This window comes from Carcharhinus amblyrhynchos, chromosome 1 (genome assembly GCF_965287045.1).
Source record: "Carcharhinus amblyrhynchos chromosome 1, sCarAmb.v2.hapA, whole genome shotgun sequence".
NCBI classification, from domain to species: domain Eukaryota; kingdom Metazoa; phylum Chordata; class Chondrichthyes; order Carcharhiniformes; family Carcharhinidae; genus Carcharhinus; species Carcharhinus amblyrhynchos.
In genome coordinates this window covers 120,752,225-120,769,959 of record NC_137324.1, presented here as the reverse complement: position 1 = coordinate 120,769,959, position 17,735 = coordinate 120,752,225, and the positions used below count along the sequence as shown (strand labels likewise).

The 17,735-nt window shown below is 37.8% G+C and overlaps 1 protein-coding gene across 1 annotated transcript in view; it reads left to right on the top strand.

Moving 5' to 3' along the window:
- Positions 1 to 17,735, top strand: part of ap1ar (adaptor related protein complex 1 associated regulatory protein) — a 98,064-nt gene that overhangs the window by 55,750 nt on the left and 24,579 nt on the right. The window contains exons 2-7 of the mRNA XM_080191795.1: positions 1,015 to 1,063; positions 5,077 to 5,103; positions 5,979 to 6,004; positions 10,292 to 10,388; positions 13,754 to 13,852; positions 16,486 to 16,550. Of these exons, the coding sequence (XP_080047921.1) occupies positions 1,015 to 1,063; positions 5,077 to 5,103; positions 5,979 to 6,004; positions 10,292 to 10,388; positions 13,754 to 13,852; positions 16,486 to 16,550 (363 nt within the window). The remainder of the gene's footprint in view (positions 1 to 1,014; positions 1,064 to 5,076; positions 5,104 to 5,978; positions 6,005 to 10,291; positions 10,389 to 13,753; positions 13,853 to 16,485; positions 16,551 to 17,735) is intronic.

Below are 17,735 nucleotides of genomic sequence, written 5' to 3'. Positions count from 1 at the left end.
TTGTGTCTGATGAATACAATTTTTTGAAACTGGCTGTGCTGCATATTCAGTTTGTCAATTTATTTTATATTAATAGTATTTCTAATTTTTGGTCTCTAAATGATATTATGCAGATAATTTAGTCTCAAAATTAGTACTTTGCCATATGTTCAGAAAGAACAGAGACCTTACTGCATTGGTATTTTGGCATGCTATGTTGGGCATTAGTGGGCACAAGGATCACATCAATGATTTCCTCATATTCCAGCTTTTCATCTTAACCATGGTTTAAAGAGAGAATGAGAGAAGACCAACTGCTTTCTGATTGAGAAGGAAAATCAACAGAGGCCCCTTGTGTGCGGCCCAACTTTCAGCTATCTAAGTCAATCCTCTAACATTCCCTTCCTAAGTCGTCCTGCACCTCCACCACCTTCTCCTACAAAGACTTCTTCAAACTTTTTGTCACCCTTGCTAATATTTCCTCCCATGGCTCAGCACATTTATTTTCTGATTACGCCTTTGTGGAGCACCTTTTCTACATTACAAGTTGCTATGAAATTGCAAGCTGTTGTTGAGAACATGACTAAGTGTATAAGCTGAAATGTTGATGGGTGTGTTACCTGTAATAGTGATGGTAGTCATGTTGGAAGGAATTTGCAATGGAGAAAAATTTAAGATGCAACCAAGAAGCATGTTGATGTCTAAAGTGTGATTTGTTTGCTTTTCCTTTTGATGCTTTGGTCAATAAGTCTAATGGTGACATTTATCAAGTTAAACTGTGTTCATCTACAATAAACAGCTAATTTATCAAGAAAATTGTTGGAGAAAACACGGAATTCATCAGCCACAAAAAATAACCAAAATATAGAACGTGTATTTTGCTGCATTTCAATATTAATTAAACTACACTAATATTATTCATATAGTGTTATATTTTACCAATCACAATACTCACTGTTGTATGACTGCCTGTTTAATTCTCCGAGGTGTAGGTAAGAAGCAAAACTTAACAAAATCTCTTCTTGTTTTATCTAGATCAAAGTATTTTAGAACAAGTTCTATTGGAGAGCACTTCACAATAGAGGTATGTCATATTCTGCTTATTGCACACCTTCTGCCTTGCACACTATATTTATCTTGTTGGCTAATACTGTAGAGTGGCAGAAGTGGCTGAATGAGTAAAATATTATTAAGTGATGAGCAATAGATTTTGCATTTGAATATGTCGATAGAAGACTGAATTCTTTAATCTAATGTTGCTACCAGAGAGATATAACTAGCATTTCTGTATGCCAGATTGTTTAAAAAATGTCCTGTTACCAGGTGAGATATTTCTCTGCATCTTCCAGTGTACTTTGTTGCAAGTTTAAGTATTATTCAGCATCTTGGAGGAATAATCTCAAAATTAGACCTGTTCTTGAGAATCTAGCTGCTGATTGCAGGCCTCTGAAGCATGTTGGCATGATTTTGCAATTTTTTTTTTTAGAAAGACATTTTCTTCCATCCCCAAAAAAACAATGGAACAAAATTTCAACAGCTGTCTGTGAATGATCAGTAGAGTTTTGTGTGTTGTGCACAGTGTTGCTTCAAGCTACACAGGGATTTGAATCTGTTTTTTACACAATAGTAAATTGCACTCTATCATCAATTTTTCAACTTATCAATTTAAAAACTTTGATCCAGCCAAGAGATTATTTGTGGCCTCTAGAGGGTAACCAAATAGTTGATTAAAAAGGGAGGAAAATATGGAATGAGAGAATAAACTAGTCAGGAATATGAATGTAGGTAATGAGAACTTTCACAACATATGGAAAGGAAGAAAGCTTTGTAAACATTAATGCCTTAGAGACAGAGACCGGAGAAATTATCATGGGGGATGAGGAAATGTCAGAGCCGTTCAACAAATGCTTTGTATCTAGTCTTCACAATAGAAGACACAAGTCACATAGCAAAAATAAGAAACTAATAAAAATGAGGACCTTAAAATAATTCATTTCAATAGAGAAAGAATATTAAAGACTTAAGGGGCTAAAGCTTTCACATTCTCAGGAGCTAAGGTCTTTATTGTAGAGTTCTAAAAGTTAGCTGCAGTGATATTGGATGTGCTGGTTATGACTTTCTATACCCCAGAGTCTAGAATAGTCCCTACAGATTAGAAGTTAATCAATGTAACACAACTTTTCAGAAAAGAAGAGAGCAAGAAAACAAAACTACAGGTCAGTCATCAAGAAAATGCTAGAATTTATTGTTAGGTAAGACTTAATAAAGTACTTAACCATGCTATAATCAGACATGGCCAACATAGTGTTTCAAAAGGGCAATCGTGTTGGTCATATTAAACTTGAGACTTTTGAGGAAGTAACAAGTGCGGTAGATAAACACACAATACATGTAACACATTTGGATTCCCAGAGGGCATTTGATAAGGTACCAATGGTGTGTCTCAGGGATCAGTGCTGGGCGCACTGTTATTTCTCATTTATATTAATGATTTGGATGAGAATATGGGGGCATGGTTAGTAAGTTTGCAGATGACACCAAGATTGGTGGCATAGTGGACAGTGAAGAAAGTTATCTCCAATTGCAACAGGATCTTGATCAATTGGGCTGACGAATGGCAGATGGAATTTAATTTAGACAAATGCAAGGTGACGCATTTTGGTAGATTGAACCAGGGCAGGACTTACTCAGTTAATGGTAGGGCACTGGGGAGAGTTACAGAACAGAGAGATCTAGGGGTACATGTTCATAGCTCCTTGAAAGTGGAGTCATAGGTGAACAGAGTGGTGAAGAAGGCATTCAGCATGCTTAGTTTCATCAGTCAGAACATTGAATACATGACTTGAGAAAGAGTTCAGGAGATCATGCCACACTTGTACAGGACTTTGAGAACAGACCCAGAGTACTGTGCGCAGCTTTGGTCTTGAGGATATAATTGCACTGAGGTAGCACAGCTAGGATGGTTCATGTGTCAGAGGGTTATCCATGGGGTGAGAGCATTGTTCTATAATAGGTTCAGCAAGTTGGACCTCTGTAGTCTCGAGCTCAGAAGAATGAGAGGTGATCTCATTGAAACATAAAAGGTTCTGAAGAGGCTTGACTGGCCAGACAGATTTTCCTCCCTTAATTGTGGAATCTGGAACATGCAGCACTACCTCAGGTTAAGAGGTCAATCATTTAGGAGTGAGATGAGTAATTTATTCATTCAGGGTTGTGGACATTTGAACTTCCCTATCCCAGAGTGTTATGGATGCTCCAATGTTGAGTATCTTTAAAGCTCAGATAGATCAATTTTTGTTCTTTCTGGGAATTGAGGGATATAGGGAGTGGACAGGAAAAGAGTTGAGATGGAAGATTGGCCATGATTGTATTAAGTAACAGAACAGCCTAGAATAACTGTGCTATTCTGCCTTTTTTTATGGAAGGTTTCACAAAGCATCCTTTGATAATCAGTAGCTTTCATCAAGACCTGTGCTGACTAATAACAAAATATTTTGTTGATATTACTCATTCATGCTGCATAAGGTGCAACATGTAAGCCTCCACTTACTGTGTGCCACTTATTAATTGGATAGGAGGTGGGGTAACTACAGAAAGAGGGATAAGAGTGGAGTATCTGATCTGTGTTTTCATTGCCAACAGCTATGTATGAATTTTTACATATTGGTGCACAAGGTTCATTATCAAACTCATTAGCAAATAGCCACCCTTCAAATTGTTGCTATTTTATCATTTGAAGGACATTAAGATTTTGTGCACACTGTGTACTGCAAGAGTCAAATAACTAACCTCATAAATCAATTTTTTGGAATAAATATTTCCTTGTATCCTCGTACTTGAACCCATTAAAGAGTGTCCAAGCATGCTAAGCTGAAAGTCAAATTGATGTAATTTATGTATTATAGAATTGTTGCTAGTTTCAGGAGTACAATATATCCTAAACATCTGATGCTTAAAGTGAAAGAAATGTTCTTGCTAAAATAAACTCCTCCTCTTCTATATAAGAAAATAACTGTGTACGATATTTGGAACCAAGTAGTTTTATGCTAGGACTGAAGATAAAAGTGATGTGTGCCACCATTTGGCACTGTCTGTCCCAGGAAATTCACTTTTCAGCCATTGGTTTGCTGTCTGATTCAGTGCAGAGTACCAAAAATCCCAGTATGTACCATTAATGACTCTCTCTGGTTGCTCAATCATTGACTGTGCCCTAGAGTATTGAAAGCCTGCTTGCTTCAGGTTTTGCATTATCCAATCTGCCACAGATGGTTGACTTTATTTTCAGCCTCCAGCCTCCGTTCTCAAGTGTATCATTTTGGAATCACTTCAGCCCATAGAAAGCCTGCTCATCCCTCTCATCCTCCCTCTCCCTACCCCCTACCAAACATCAGTAACTAGCCAGTCATTAGGCAACTGATAGTGATGAGGACACCAAATCTTATGAGGCTTCTTATGAATGGAATAAGTAGCACAACTCGCCATAGAGTGCAATTACATCACCACTCCCTCCCTGACTTCAGTATATGAGCATATCATTCCCCATCCAAATCGTTCCACCAGTTGACAGTGCATAGCAGCAGCTGCTAGCTTGTTTGCAATCCACACAGTTATGGTAATGTTGACAGATAATGAGCAGCATCTAAGTTAATTTGGAGTTATATTCCAATAGACTTCTCTTGAGAGATGCTGTTAATGGATCCCTGGATTCAGATAGCTGGTGAACTGATAGATGTCTGTTTATCTGAGAGTCTAGACATGACAAAACCTGACATATATTTGATTTACAGTATTACAGTACATTGTGGTTCAAGCTGTCTACCTGTTGTCTCCTTAATACTTTTATTACTATAAGCATAATTTGAAATCTCTAATTTCTCTAAAAAAAATAATTTTTATGGTCAACTTTTTTGGGCCATTCAGTGAAACTGGAAGTCTTTGACTTGGACATCATTCTTAGCATATGGTTCTCTTGTGTACAAAATTTCAATCTGCCCTTCTTCTGCAGAGCCCCATATATCAGATTGTTTAGCAAAAGCATCACATCATGATGTATGACAGTAAGTTAAAATTAATCACCACTCTGCTTCTTATTTACAGTTTGAGAACTTGGTGGAGAGTGATGAGGTACGTCTACATCAGTTCCCCTGGGGAATCTGTCAAGTGCACTTAGTGACTATTAGCGTTTAACTGTATCATAGCTAAGTTCCCAGCAGATGCATGAGATCACCATTAAACATATCTAATTGAGGCTCAGACAAAAAGTCTCAACCTGAAAAATTTTTGGTCATTACAAATCAGTATTTTACTTGTTGCCTTTCAAACGTTTATTTTTAATTTTTTTACTTATTCCAGGATTTATTTTTCAGAAAAAATGGGAGAAACATTTTAGAATTTATCTTTGCCTAAATAAACTAAACAATCTTAGAATTTATCTCAATATAAATGCTAATAGCTATCCTCCATTGATCCAATTGTAATTGCATGTAAATGTATAAGATTTATGACACCAGCAAAGCTGGCCATCCTATTTTAGTGTCATGGTAACAAAACATCATGAGAGCTGAACAGTAAAAATAATCCCCAAAGTATTTTAACTTGGTATTTGGATGGTATTGTTTAAAATAGCATAAGCACACAAAATTTAAGTTTTCATCATGTAGCATGATCACCCTTTTAAGGATCTTCACAAATCAAATATAATGAAGATAAATTTTATATCTAACAGGTATTGGAATTAATTTTGGCATTTTGATTTGCAATCCTTTTGATGATGTGTAATCACTTTGTCACCTATTAACAATTTTTGCTGTTTCTGAAATGAAAATTATAATGCTCGTATAGTCTTTTATTGCAGTCGTTTATAAACAGGAGAAACAAACAGTCTTCTGTGCAAATGTTTAAGCTGTATGACTCCAGATGGGGGAAAAAAAAGATTGTTGAAACATTTTAAAGTAGTTTTAATGTGTGCATGTTTTATGATTTTTCTTTTTTTTTTACAGGCCGAAAGTCCAGGATTCAGTCAGAGGTGAGAAGCTTGAAGAGCAATATAATTGAAGGAGTGTATTTGTAACTGAACCCTGACTTTTGTCCATAGGAATTAGCTAAATGATTCAGTTTGATCTATAAATTTAGAAAACAAAATCTATCTCTTTCAGCCAGTGCATAAAAATCATTCAAACAAACATGATTTCTGTCTGAAGTCCTTACAGACACACTGTGGTGAAATTTGCTCTCAGTCATATGATCTCAAATTCGTGGGACATTGAGAAACATCTTTTTCGAAAGATGACCTAGTTATTTGCATGTAAAGGATGATTTTCGTTTACTTGCCTCAAGTTCAAAAATGCTGAGGCTGTTCATCATCCCTCTGTGGCAAACGATGGCCAGTCCAGTATTTAAAGGAATAAAGTCAGACACAGCCTTTGCATTCGAAGGGGTAATACAATCATGGAAAATGTGATCAGAGAAGGTTGCTGAACCTTAAAATGGGTTCAGGAGGCAACTAGCATGTTTATGGAAGAAGGGAAGATAATAAGAGATATGTGGAAAGGTGACTAGGTGAGCTTGCTGCATAAAGAGCAATGTTTATTTAAATAAGCTAATATGGCAGATAGAAGATTATTACAAAAGCATGCGATATTTTGTTAACGGTCAACAATTATATCTGGACCATTCATCTTGATAGCAAATTGAAAGATCTGGACATGCGGATTACAGTGAAGTCCTGCTTTTCACTGGGATTCCGTTCCTGTGAAACTTCACAAATTGCCAAATCACAAACGATGAAAATGCTTTTCAATGGGAGTAAATTAGATTCCAGCTGTGTGAGGACAGCATTGGTTTTGTGCAGTTATTGTACAGCAAGCTGTAGTACCTGTATATGACAGACGGGGGAGCCTCTGAGCAAGACATGTCTTGGAAATTTTAAAATGAGGCAATCCTCACTTAAGAAGAAAATGAATCTTGTCGAAGCAGACAAAATCATTGAGCATTTCAAAGTTGAACAGAGCCATTACTGCAGCGTTAGATGGAGAGATTCAGGCATTTCCAGGTTAATCTCTCCTTTGGGCTGAACTTCAGCTGCAAACATTCCAGGCACAGCTTCTCATTCCTGTCAGAAGCTTTCAAAAAAAAGGATTACATGTCCATGAGTTGGACTAATGGAAGAACCTGCTACCAGTGAGTTTGATGCCATCTCTCATTAAAACATGTCAACATTTCTGCTCCGTCATGACTGCTGTCTCCTCTGGGAAAGAGGAGAAAGGGGAAACAAAAGTGGACCAGCAAATAGTTGTACAGGCAATGTCAGGATATCTAATACTCAACAAGGAAGCTGCGAAAGACGGGACTTTACTGTAATCATGAGTTGTTCAACAAATTTAGCACAGTTTGAGTCACAGTTCTATTCCTGACAATGAAAAATTTCATCAACTTTTGGTTCTGTTTTTTATACTAAACTTACCTAAGTTAAAAACAAACTGAGAATTTGAAGTAGAGGGAAAATGTTTATTAAATGGAGGGATAGGGTAATGTTTTATAAAAGATAAAAGTATTCACAAATTCTGGAGGGTAGCATGTATTTTGATCGCAAAATTTGGTTTTACAGTGGCCATTTCTTTCAGTGATTATGGTGCCATTTTAATTTTGAAATGATCTCCGTGGTACTGATGCATGCTTCTGGTGAAGACCAGATTAAATGCTGATTAAATGCCATCTGTGCTATTTTGGATTTCAATATTCCAGCTACCACCCTATCTTAACTTTATACAGCTGAACATGTGTTTAGCAGCACGAATGATGCCTCAGCAGTGCCATTTAAAGAGATCGTCAACTACTAGCTTTAGCAAAGGTTTGTTGGTCTGTGCTGTAATTTAAAGCTGCTGAGGTCAACAGGGAGTGGAGTGCCAAGGTGGTGATGGTGTTAATCCTGACCTCAGTAGTTCTGGACATAATGCGAGTGCAGTTAGACGACTGCATGTAGGAAGAGAGTGAGCAGATATGCAACAGAATAAGCTCCAGTTGTGGGGCTGTTATTGTTCATCATGTTTTTGTTCCTTTCAAGTAGCCGAAACGAATACTGTTTAAAATAAGCCTATTTATATGTAAGCTAGAATGCATAGGATGCAAATATTAAAAAACCACTCACAGTATATGTACATCTGCTTAATTATAATATCCAATTAGTGTAAAGATTTTAATATGCTAGCTGATCTAATCTATCACTGGCTACGAGTTGTGCTTAACGTCCCAGCTTGTGTCTGTAGATATTTGTAGATATCAATTATCTCCCCCATGTCCAAGTTGGAGTTAATGAAGCACCTCAGATAAGACGGTTTTGATAAATCAACATTATACTCTGGTTGCCTCTGTTATCTGTATTCCAGTTAGTTGCTTGGAAAGACCCTCGTTGTTTTATGGACTGTCAGGGTTGATATCTGCGAGGTTTCCGCCCAAGAACGAACAGTCCACGGTTTTGTGCCCTTAGTATACTATCTTGGAGTTAAACTGTGTGCATGATTTTACTGCTCAACTGCATCTTTTAACCCTTTCAATGAATATGATTATTAGTGTGGCTACTAGCCCCCTTCACTTCTGAAAGAGGGGTTGGAGGCCTCTCAGCAGATGGCCTTGTCTGCCTAGGGTGTTAAGGGAGCTATCCTTCTACATCAGCCTCAACGAGGGGCAGTATATCAGATGTCTCTGCTTCACTGAAGATGTGCTCACTGAAATTTGCTACATCTTCACAACAGGACAGGGACAGTGTTGGCCCTGATTGTGCAGGTCTTATGTGGCCATGACTTCTCATGTTTTTGGTTGCTTCCTGTGTGGAATCAAGCCATATTTGCAATATTTCACAGTCCATCATGGAAACGATCAGAGTGAACATGTAACTTTGGGAGAAACAGGTGCAGTGGCTTGTACCCTTCTTGGACTACAGCAGAGAAGGGAAAGTAAGCAGATACGCAACAAAGTTGGATAAACTTCTGAAGGTGGGGCGGGGCGGAGGGGTGAAATCAGGAGGTCGAGGCTGGCTGGATTGGGGGGTTCTGGGAGGCCAGTGATCGGGGGTGTGGATGGCCCTGCAAGGTCAGCGATCAGGGATTGCAGGGCTGTCCAGCGACCTGGAGGCCAGCAGTGCGGGGCCACTGTGCAAGCACTGATCTCCGCACCAAGAGATGCATTGTGTGTTGGATATTTGCTCTGGAAATCATGCTGACAAAATAACAGTGGGAGTTGTTTCCTTTTTCTTGGGTAAATGGTTGCTTTAAGGGAATATATTTGTTTATCTTTTATTTCAAACATTGGTTTCCATATTTCCTATAGTGCCTTTGCATTGTGTAAAATGTAGCTGAAGCACTCTCACTGCCTGAGCTTGTCAATACTATAATATCCTTTTGTAGTAGTATGACAATTTTGATAATGTTATGACTTGAACAGGCTCAATGGACCAGCAAGTCTTGTATTCCTTTTTGCATCTTCACATATTGTTTAGAACAGATAATTTGGAAGTAATGGGGATGATCTTAGCACCTCACCCCACCGGTCAACTGGGAAGTTGGGGGGAATCAGCCATGGAGGCAAGCTGTTGCTGGGGGAAAGGGTGACTGCAACACAGTTGCACAGGACAGAGATCTACATATGTGCAATGGTGCCATCTGCTGGCTTTTGCTGAGTTTAGGCCCTGCCCCCACCCCTGCTGGTGGGAAACAGATCTTGCTTCATTTTTTCCCTCAGTGAGGTAAGATTTTTAACTCGCCCAAAAAAAAGTGCAATTCTCTCCTGTTTTCACGCTCGTTTGACATCAGTCTGTTTTCAAAAGTGCTGTGTTACAACTTTATTTTAAAATTCAACTGACTCACCAGAACTCTAGTATCTTTTATTTAAAATGGATTTATTTTATTACTTTTCAGGTTCTAGTTTTTATCATCAGAAACTTGCATATTAATTAGATAATCTGAAAGCTATCATGATAGCTTTTTTTTTTGTTTCACAATGTGGTCTCAATAACAACCCCAGAAACAAATGTTGAACAGTTTTGTTACAATTTTAATGCAGTTGAAACCAAAAAAGTTGCTTTTATGCTTCTGTGTTAGAGATGTGGGCGTCCCAGCAATGCCCACATTGAAACTGCATATCTAGTTGAACTTGAGAAGATGATGGGCCATCTTTGTATGTAACTGTAGTTCATGTCATGAATTTTATTTTAAATTACTATCTGTGATATATCAGAACTATCTTCTCTGTGTTAATCTTAATATCAAGCTTTTGATGCAAATGTGGTTACTGGTCACTGCCGTTCCAATTTTGACAGACCAATTAATGAAGATGAAGTCCAAATTCTTCGCAATAGACAGTATGATGTTATTGCTCAGAAGCAAGTAACGGTGGACAAACAGCTCCAGACTGAGGTACAATGCAGATAATTTAGTTTTGGCTTTTGTTGTTCAAGTGTTCAAATAATTAAAAAGTAAAGTTGAGATAGAGATACTACTGTTGTTTGGTAAATAAGGCCTCTTCCGTATTTTGGACGATAACTGATTCTTATGTTGAAATATTAGTGGTTGACTTCTGCTAAAAGGTGTTTGATTCTCCACGTAACTCCAGCAACTTCAGACCTTTTGCTGAAATGTCTAAAGCGCATGAGCCATGTTTTGGAAATCCCACCAACAAAAGTTGTATCTGTCTGAAAGCAACTGCACTTTCACATATGTCACTTGGATATTCTCCATCCTTGCTTTATAAAGGGAGATATGTGATACCAGCTTTGTGCTTTCCAACTATGGTGAACCTAAGACTGGGGGTTATGGGTCGGAGCCTTTGCCGTACCACTATGTGGCACAGCATTCTGAGTCTAACATTTCTATCAGCTTCTTATAGCTGTTAACAGTTCTAAACGTTGAACAATCCAAATTCAATTTTCAGCTGAAATAGCAGAATTCACTGACGTTAAACTATGTTACTGAGTTATAATGTGAATGTTATGCTATTACTTACTTGTTGTTGAGCAAAATAAAATCTGTCACTTTTTGTCTTGATGGGTAAATAATGTTTGTATCTTGCAACTAGAAATCATAAAATAATTACAGCACAGAAGGAGACCATTTGGGCAGTCATGTTTCTGCCAGCTCTCTAATGAGCAACTCAGCTGCTGCCACTCCCCTGCCTTTTCCTGGTATCCAGAATTTTTTTTTTTCTTTTCAGGTAATTGTCCAAGTCTGATCATAAAGCCATGATTGAATATGCTTACACCTTGGACATTGCATTCTTGATCCTGTGCACTTTGCTGGGGTTTTTTATTTAAATGTTGCCTTTGGGTCGTCTGCCATTCACTTTAAATGATTGAAGCTCTGGTTCTCAACTCAATGGACCCAATATATTCCTAATTGGCTCAACTTTGTTGGTTCAAGTAAAATTTCCACTTTTAGCCTAAAGGTAATAACACAGCCTACACCGCAAGTGAAAATGACACATTAAAAAGTTGGTGTAATATGAAACCACTGACTCCTGCATTCTGAAAATAAATCATTTATTTTGTTTCATAATTTCAGATTCTTATTATTGCGTAAACAGTTGAAAGCCATTGGCACTTCAGTCAAAGTGTACCTGACCTTTTTATTATGAAACCTATTTACTATGAAAAAGTTTGCACTTCTAAAAATTAATTTAAAAAATGAATCTAACACTCCTAAGATTCCATTGTGATACCCTTGAGTGTAAGCCTTTAAATGTAAGTGATATTTACACAAAGAAGGATTGTTTTATGAAATGAAGAAACTACATCAGAAGATGTGAGGAATAAAATAGATTATTTTTGTGCAACATATTAGGGCACAGGTATAGTTTCAAAAGAAAGCCCACATTGAACTAATGCCTCCCATTTAAATCCAAAGCTGACGTTTATGGCTGTTTTTGGGCTTGCCTGAAGCAAAGCATTTGGAAGATCATTGTCTCCAAAAGGACTAAGATGATTGAAGCAATGAACTTGACACCATCCAATTTACCTCCTGTCTCAGGCTTGTAGCTGTTGAATAATAGAAATTCCTGTCAGCTTTGGCACATACTTTTTACTTTGCAGCATGAATATCTGATAAGGGCAGGGAGAAGAATATCTTTATGGAACTGGTTTTATGTGCCTTAAATACTAGACACTGAGCAGGGCTGGCATAAACTTAACAGGAAGTTGACCTGTAGTTCACCTCAACGCTCACATTCTCTTTCCCAAACCTCAGTAGCAGCTGCCCCCGCCACCCTCCACCTGTCCCCGTCACCCTCCCCCTCTCCCTCTCCCCACCACCACAACAACAACCACCACAAAAATTGCCTCAACCCAACTAGCTGCTGATTTGATATTAACACAGCGTGTGCAAAGAGGAAATGAGAATAACATCTACAGTTTTTTTAAGTAACACTGATACATTTAAGATGTTGCTCCAAGCTTTTTGTTCTTTCATGGCAGGCTTTGCTCACTTGTTTTCCTATGTATGAGGTTACAGAAATATTGTCTAGTATTTCCTTAGACTTGAAAGGGAATTGGAGATTGTGTGTTAGTTGGGAAAGTCAAAACATGTAAACTAAGACTGCAAACATTAAATGGTGACATTTTTTAATTGTTTTAAGAATTAATAATTTTGCAGTTGTGGTTACTTTTAAAAGAAATTGGTAGGCCAGAGTCAGAGTCAGTGAATCAACCTAGCATCAAGAAAAGGATTTGTGTCTAGTTATATACGTCATCTGACTTGGATCCATTTAACAAAATACTTGCACCTGATATCATCTTGTTGTTCTTCACTCTTCCTCTCCCCAATAATTCCCCTCAAATTGTATATGCTTTGCCTATTCAGAAGAGGATATCGCTAGCATTCTGCTCGCAGAGTTGTGCATGACTACTGCATCTAATTTTCCCTCCCCACTGTAGTGAGATGAGTTGACCAACAGCGCAGCAACCACTTTATAGTGTAGACAAAGTATTGTTTGGATCAATTGGATTCATAATAGGCTAATTGACCATAAGTACTGATTTAATTATGGTGGTCGGACTGCCAATTTTGGTGGCCGCTCAGCATTTGTATCAGGGAGGTGAGCTCAGGGGAAGGTGGTGAGGTGGTGGGTACCCAACCAATTTTAATTTGAGTTTTGTTTCCTTTGGTAAAGAAACTATGATGATCCAAAAAATTGAAAATTATAAAGATGGTTAACACTGGAGCTGATCCAAATTGTGCGCACTGATTTAAAAATTAAAAACTATAACTTAACCTAAGCAATAAAAACTAGAAATAAGTTGGGTGTTTAGAATTTTTTCACACATGGGGGAATATCTGTAAGGAATAATGTGAAACAAAGACTACCTTTTTTTCCTCTGGAAGATCAGAAAATTAGGGGATACTAGGATGTGAAGGTGGATTGAGATCAACCATAAAAGAATTGGGTCCAATTCTTTCCCTGTTCCTAAAATATATTCCTAACTACACTGTGATCTTCTTTATGCTTGAACTTAAATGCTGAGTTTTTATATTGATGTTAATAATATTTCATTCATAAGTCTCAGCAGAAAAAAGCAAAACTAAAAATCACCATTCTCACCCTGTTTTAGCTTTGATTTGCCCCAACCTATGATTTTGTTTTCTTGCTTTCATTTTAATTACGTTATACATTATTTTGTGTTAAATTCATTTGTAGGAATGCTAACCTGCTGCTCAAAATGCTTGTAACATAATTTTTGCTTTCCTAGAGAGGTTTATCATTTGTTAACCCTTTTTATTTCGTTCACATGCAGTTAGCTGCACAAGAGGAGCAATTAAAGATAGAAGAAGAAGCATTTTATGCTGCACAACGTGAAGCAGCCAGGGCAGCAAAGCAGAAAAAGTTATTGGAGGTGAGGGCATGAAGCCCCTATTTGGTTCTGATCTGCAAAGGTCTTTACTCATCCTGTTAACAAACTTTACTATAAGTGACCGCACGCATTACATTAAGCTTGTTTTTTTTCCAACAACGAAACACCTTGCCTAGTTTAGAATCCACTCAAAAAGGTATTGGCTGTGCTTAGTTGTTAGTTAGAAATCCGCAGCTAGAAATGTTTTCACTTTAGGACAAGTTGTCACTGGCAGTCACTGAAATTATCAGATGAGCTAATCAAATAGGCCATCAAGTTTCAGTCTGAGCTTCGCTGCATGAAATATAAAGTGACTATAATCTGAGGTTGTCGATCTGAGTGCAGTCAAATGCTTGAACCCTGAGGAATTAGTCTTATATTTCATATTAGCCTCAATGTAACAGCAACTGATACAAGTCAATGCTTCAAAATAGGAATTTATTTGGATGACAGTGGTCAGCTAAATTACCATTGAAGTTTTGCCCAATGTTAACATTAAAATTTCAAGGACATTCCAAAGGCTAATGTACACTATGCAGAGCTCTGCTTTCCCTAACTGTAGAGCAGATATAAAAACTGTTGGTATAATTGTGCTACCAGCTCGTGCCACTCTAAATGTAAGCTGCTGTTTTATTAAAGTTTCAAGTTTAAGTAGCAAGTTTGTTCAGAGAATGTCTGCCATCCTGGCTACACATTCTTATTTAATAATCTTGGCATCACCTGTAATTCATGATGATGTACCTTTCCACAGTGGAATGTTCATAACAAGTGACAATTGTCATCGATGAAGAGAGTAGCCATCTGGGTGCCATCATGTGGATTTTAATTTATTGACTTTAATATTCAATGATTACTAGGTTATTTTCAATTTTGATCTTTAGTATAGGGATGGGCAATAAATGTGGACCGTGCCAGTAATGTCCACATCCTGTGAAAGAATGAACAAACATTAACCTGTAAACACCTGCAGTGACTTTAAAACACTTTACGAATTACTCAATATTGGAAAGTGACTCGTTAGAAACTGGAAACTTAAAAAATTGAAGTACACTTATAAAAAGGGTTGATTTCCAAAAAGGAAACCGTACTCTACAGATTAAAAATAAGCTTTGTTCTACACATATCTTTCCAGTTGTAGCCTGCAATGGTTTCTGTTCCTAATTCAGTATCATTGCCTCTAGAGTCTCCCAAAGATCTATCCCAGGCACTCTGCTCTTTCTCATGTATATGCTGCGGCTCACCAACATCAGCTGAAGAAATGGTACCCGGCTTAACGTGTATTCTGACGATGCCACTTCCATCTCACCCTGTATCTCAACCACCATCATTCCCATAGTTGTCAGACCTGGATGTGCCGCAACTTATTCCAATGAAATAATGCAAAGATTAAAGCCATCCTTTCTAGCTTTTGCCTCAACCTTCTTTTCCTCACCATCGGCTGCACACCCTTCCCTGACCATTTGTCCCAGACTGAGCCAGACTATTCACAATATCGACACCCTATTTGACCCTGAGCTGAACATCCGACTCCCCCCCCGCCACCCCTACCCCTACCCCAAGCTCTTTCACTTCTACATCTCAAATATTGCTAATCCCTACTCCTGTCAATGCTGTTCGTATTGGTTTTCGCTCCTCTACCCTCAATAAACTTGTGCTCGAAGTCTTCTCTGTATTCTAACCTGCACTAATTCTCTTTGACCTATGTTGGCTCCCAGACCACCAATGCATTTATCGTCATCTTTATTTAAAATTCCTCCATGCCCTCGCCCCTTTGTTCATCCTTCCCTATCTTTGTCACTTCCTACAGTCATCCAAGAACCATGCAGTCCTCCAACTCTGACCTAGTGTGCATACACTATTTCTTTGCCCACTATTGACAGAAATACCTTTGGCCTTATCGGTCCTAAGCGCTACAATTTTCTCCCTAAATCATTTTGCTTCTCCACATCTCCCGTCCTTTTAAGCTTCTTCTTGAAACATATCTCTTTAAATAGGCATTTGACTACCTCCTTAGGTCAATGGCAGCTTCTGCCTGATGACACTTATGTGAAATGCCTTGGTATATTTTTCTGTATAAACTATGCTGTCATTGAAGTCCTGAAGCATTTTGGTCAGGACACCTGGACAATATTGCAAAATGTAAAATCAGTTAACCAATCTGAGGTCAAAAAGCAACTAAAATCATTACTTTTAAAATTTTACTTTGACTTCTGTTTCTTTGCCAAATTGCACTCAATCTGCATATTTAATGTGTAGCTTGTTGATAGTTTTGATATAAATACTTGATGGAATTAAGTACTCCTAATGTAATCAGGAAACAGGAAAACAATTCCAGATTAACTTAGATTTTGATTAATTCTGAAAAACACTATTTAGTACGACAGTTGATTTTTGAGGCAGAGTTTGATAAATGATTTTGTTTGGAAACTATTTTTGGGAAGGCTTATTCTTGCATTTTGCTTCATGCTTTACAACTCACTAATGTTTATTATTTAAGATGAGCTTGATTACGGCCTCACCTATAAGGTAGATATGTTGTATATTTTGCTAGCTTCCAAATTGGCTTATGGTCTGAAAATTATGTTGTACTACATTTGTGCAAAGATGATCAATTAACCAATCTCTGCGCTTTATAGCAACAAAGGTTGCAAAAGATGAAACAGAGGGCCATATCTGCTGCATACCCTGATCAACAAAAAAGGTGAGACTTTTTTAATATTCCAGGTTTTTCCAGTGAATTTTTACATAGATGCTGCATTTCACTTTTAATTGTAATCATTGTAAACTGTATTGTTTGTCACTTCTGTAACAAAAGGAGATCCAATGTTACTAGTAGTATGTATTTTGAATCGCAGTTGATTCTTTTTGGAGGATAATTAGCCCTAAGACACTGAGGTGGCAGAGCGCGCAGGAGTTACCAACAATTGCATGTGATAGCTTGCATGTATGTTTCCCCAACTGTGCGGTTGGCTAGGGCAATTAACTGAGTCAGACAAAAAACAATCTGGACTAAAATGGCCAATGTTGTCTAATAGCAATAGTTGACTTGCATGTGAGTTGAGAAAGGAAAAGTCAATTGTTTCTTGGTTCTGTTTGGTCCCCTTGTGATACACTCAGTAGTCAGCCTACAAGTAGCAAGTGATTTAAGCTGTATTGAGTGAGTGCTGCATTGCTGGGGGTGCCATTCTTTGGATAAATAGAGGTCCTACCTACTTGTTCGGGTGGACATAAAACAGCCCTTGGAACTAGATGAGTGGTGAGTTTGCCCAGTGTTTGGGCTAGCATTCTCTTTAGCACTGCAGTGAATTTAACCATTCATATTCAAGAAACTACAAACCTAATTTATGCAACTTGTCCTCAAATTTAACTCCCTTAGCCCTGACATAGTTCTGGCATTCTCATCTGCACTCTCTCCAAGACCATTGTATTATTCCTGAGATGCAATGCCCAGATGTGAACACACTGCTTCGTATGGAGAATAAACAGTGCTGTGTAGAATTGCAGCATAACTTGCACCCCTTTATCTCAAGAGGGCTAGAATACAAAGACCTACAATCCATTATTCTTTTAAATTATTTTCTTACTTGTCCACTAGCTTTGTAATTTCTGTACTTGGACCCTGAAATCTCTTCTCATCCACATTTTCTACCTATCATTATTTATTATTTAGAAACTATTCTTAACTTTTTTTTTGTCTGAAATAGACAGCCTGCATTTCCTGACATTGAGTTTCATTTACTACAGTTTTGCCCATTCAGTCTCTCAATAATCCTTTAACTTGCTGCTCCAATCTATGTTAATGGTGGTGTCAGCAGACTCAATATATTTCGTTATACAAGTAATTTATACCTGTAATGAAAAGCCAAGGTGCCATCATAGATCCTTG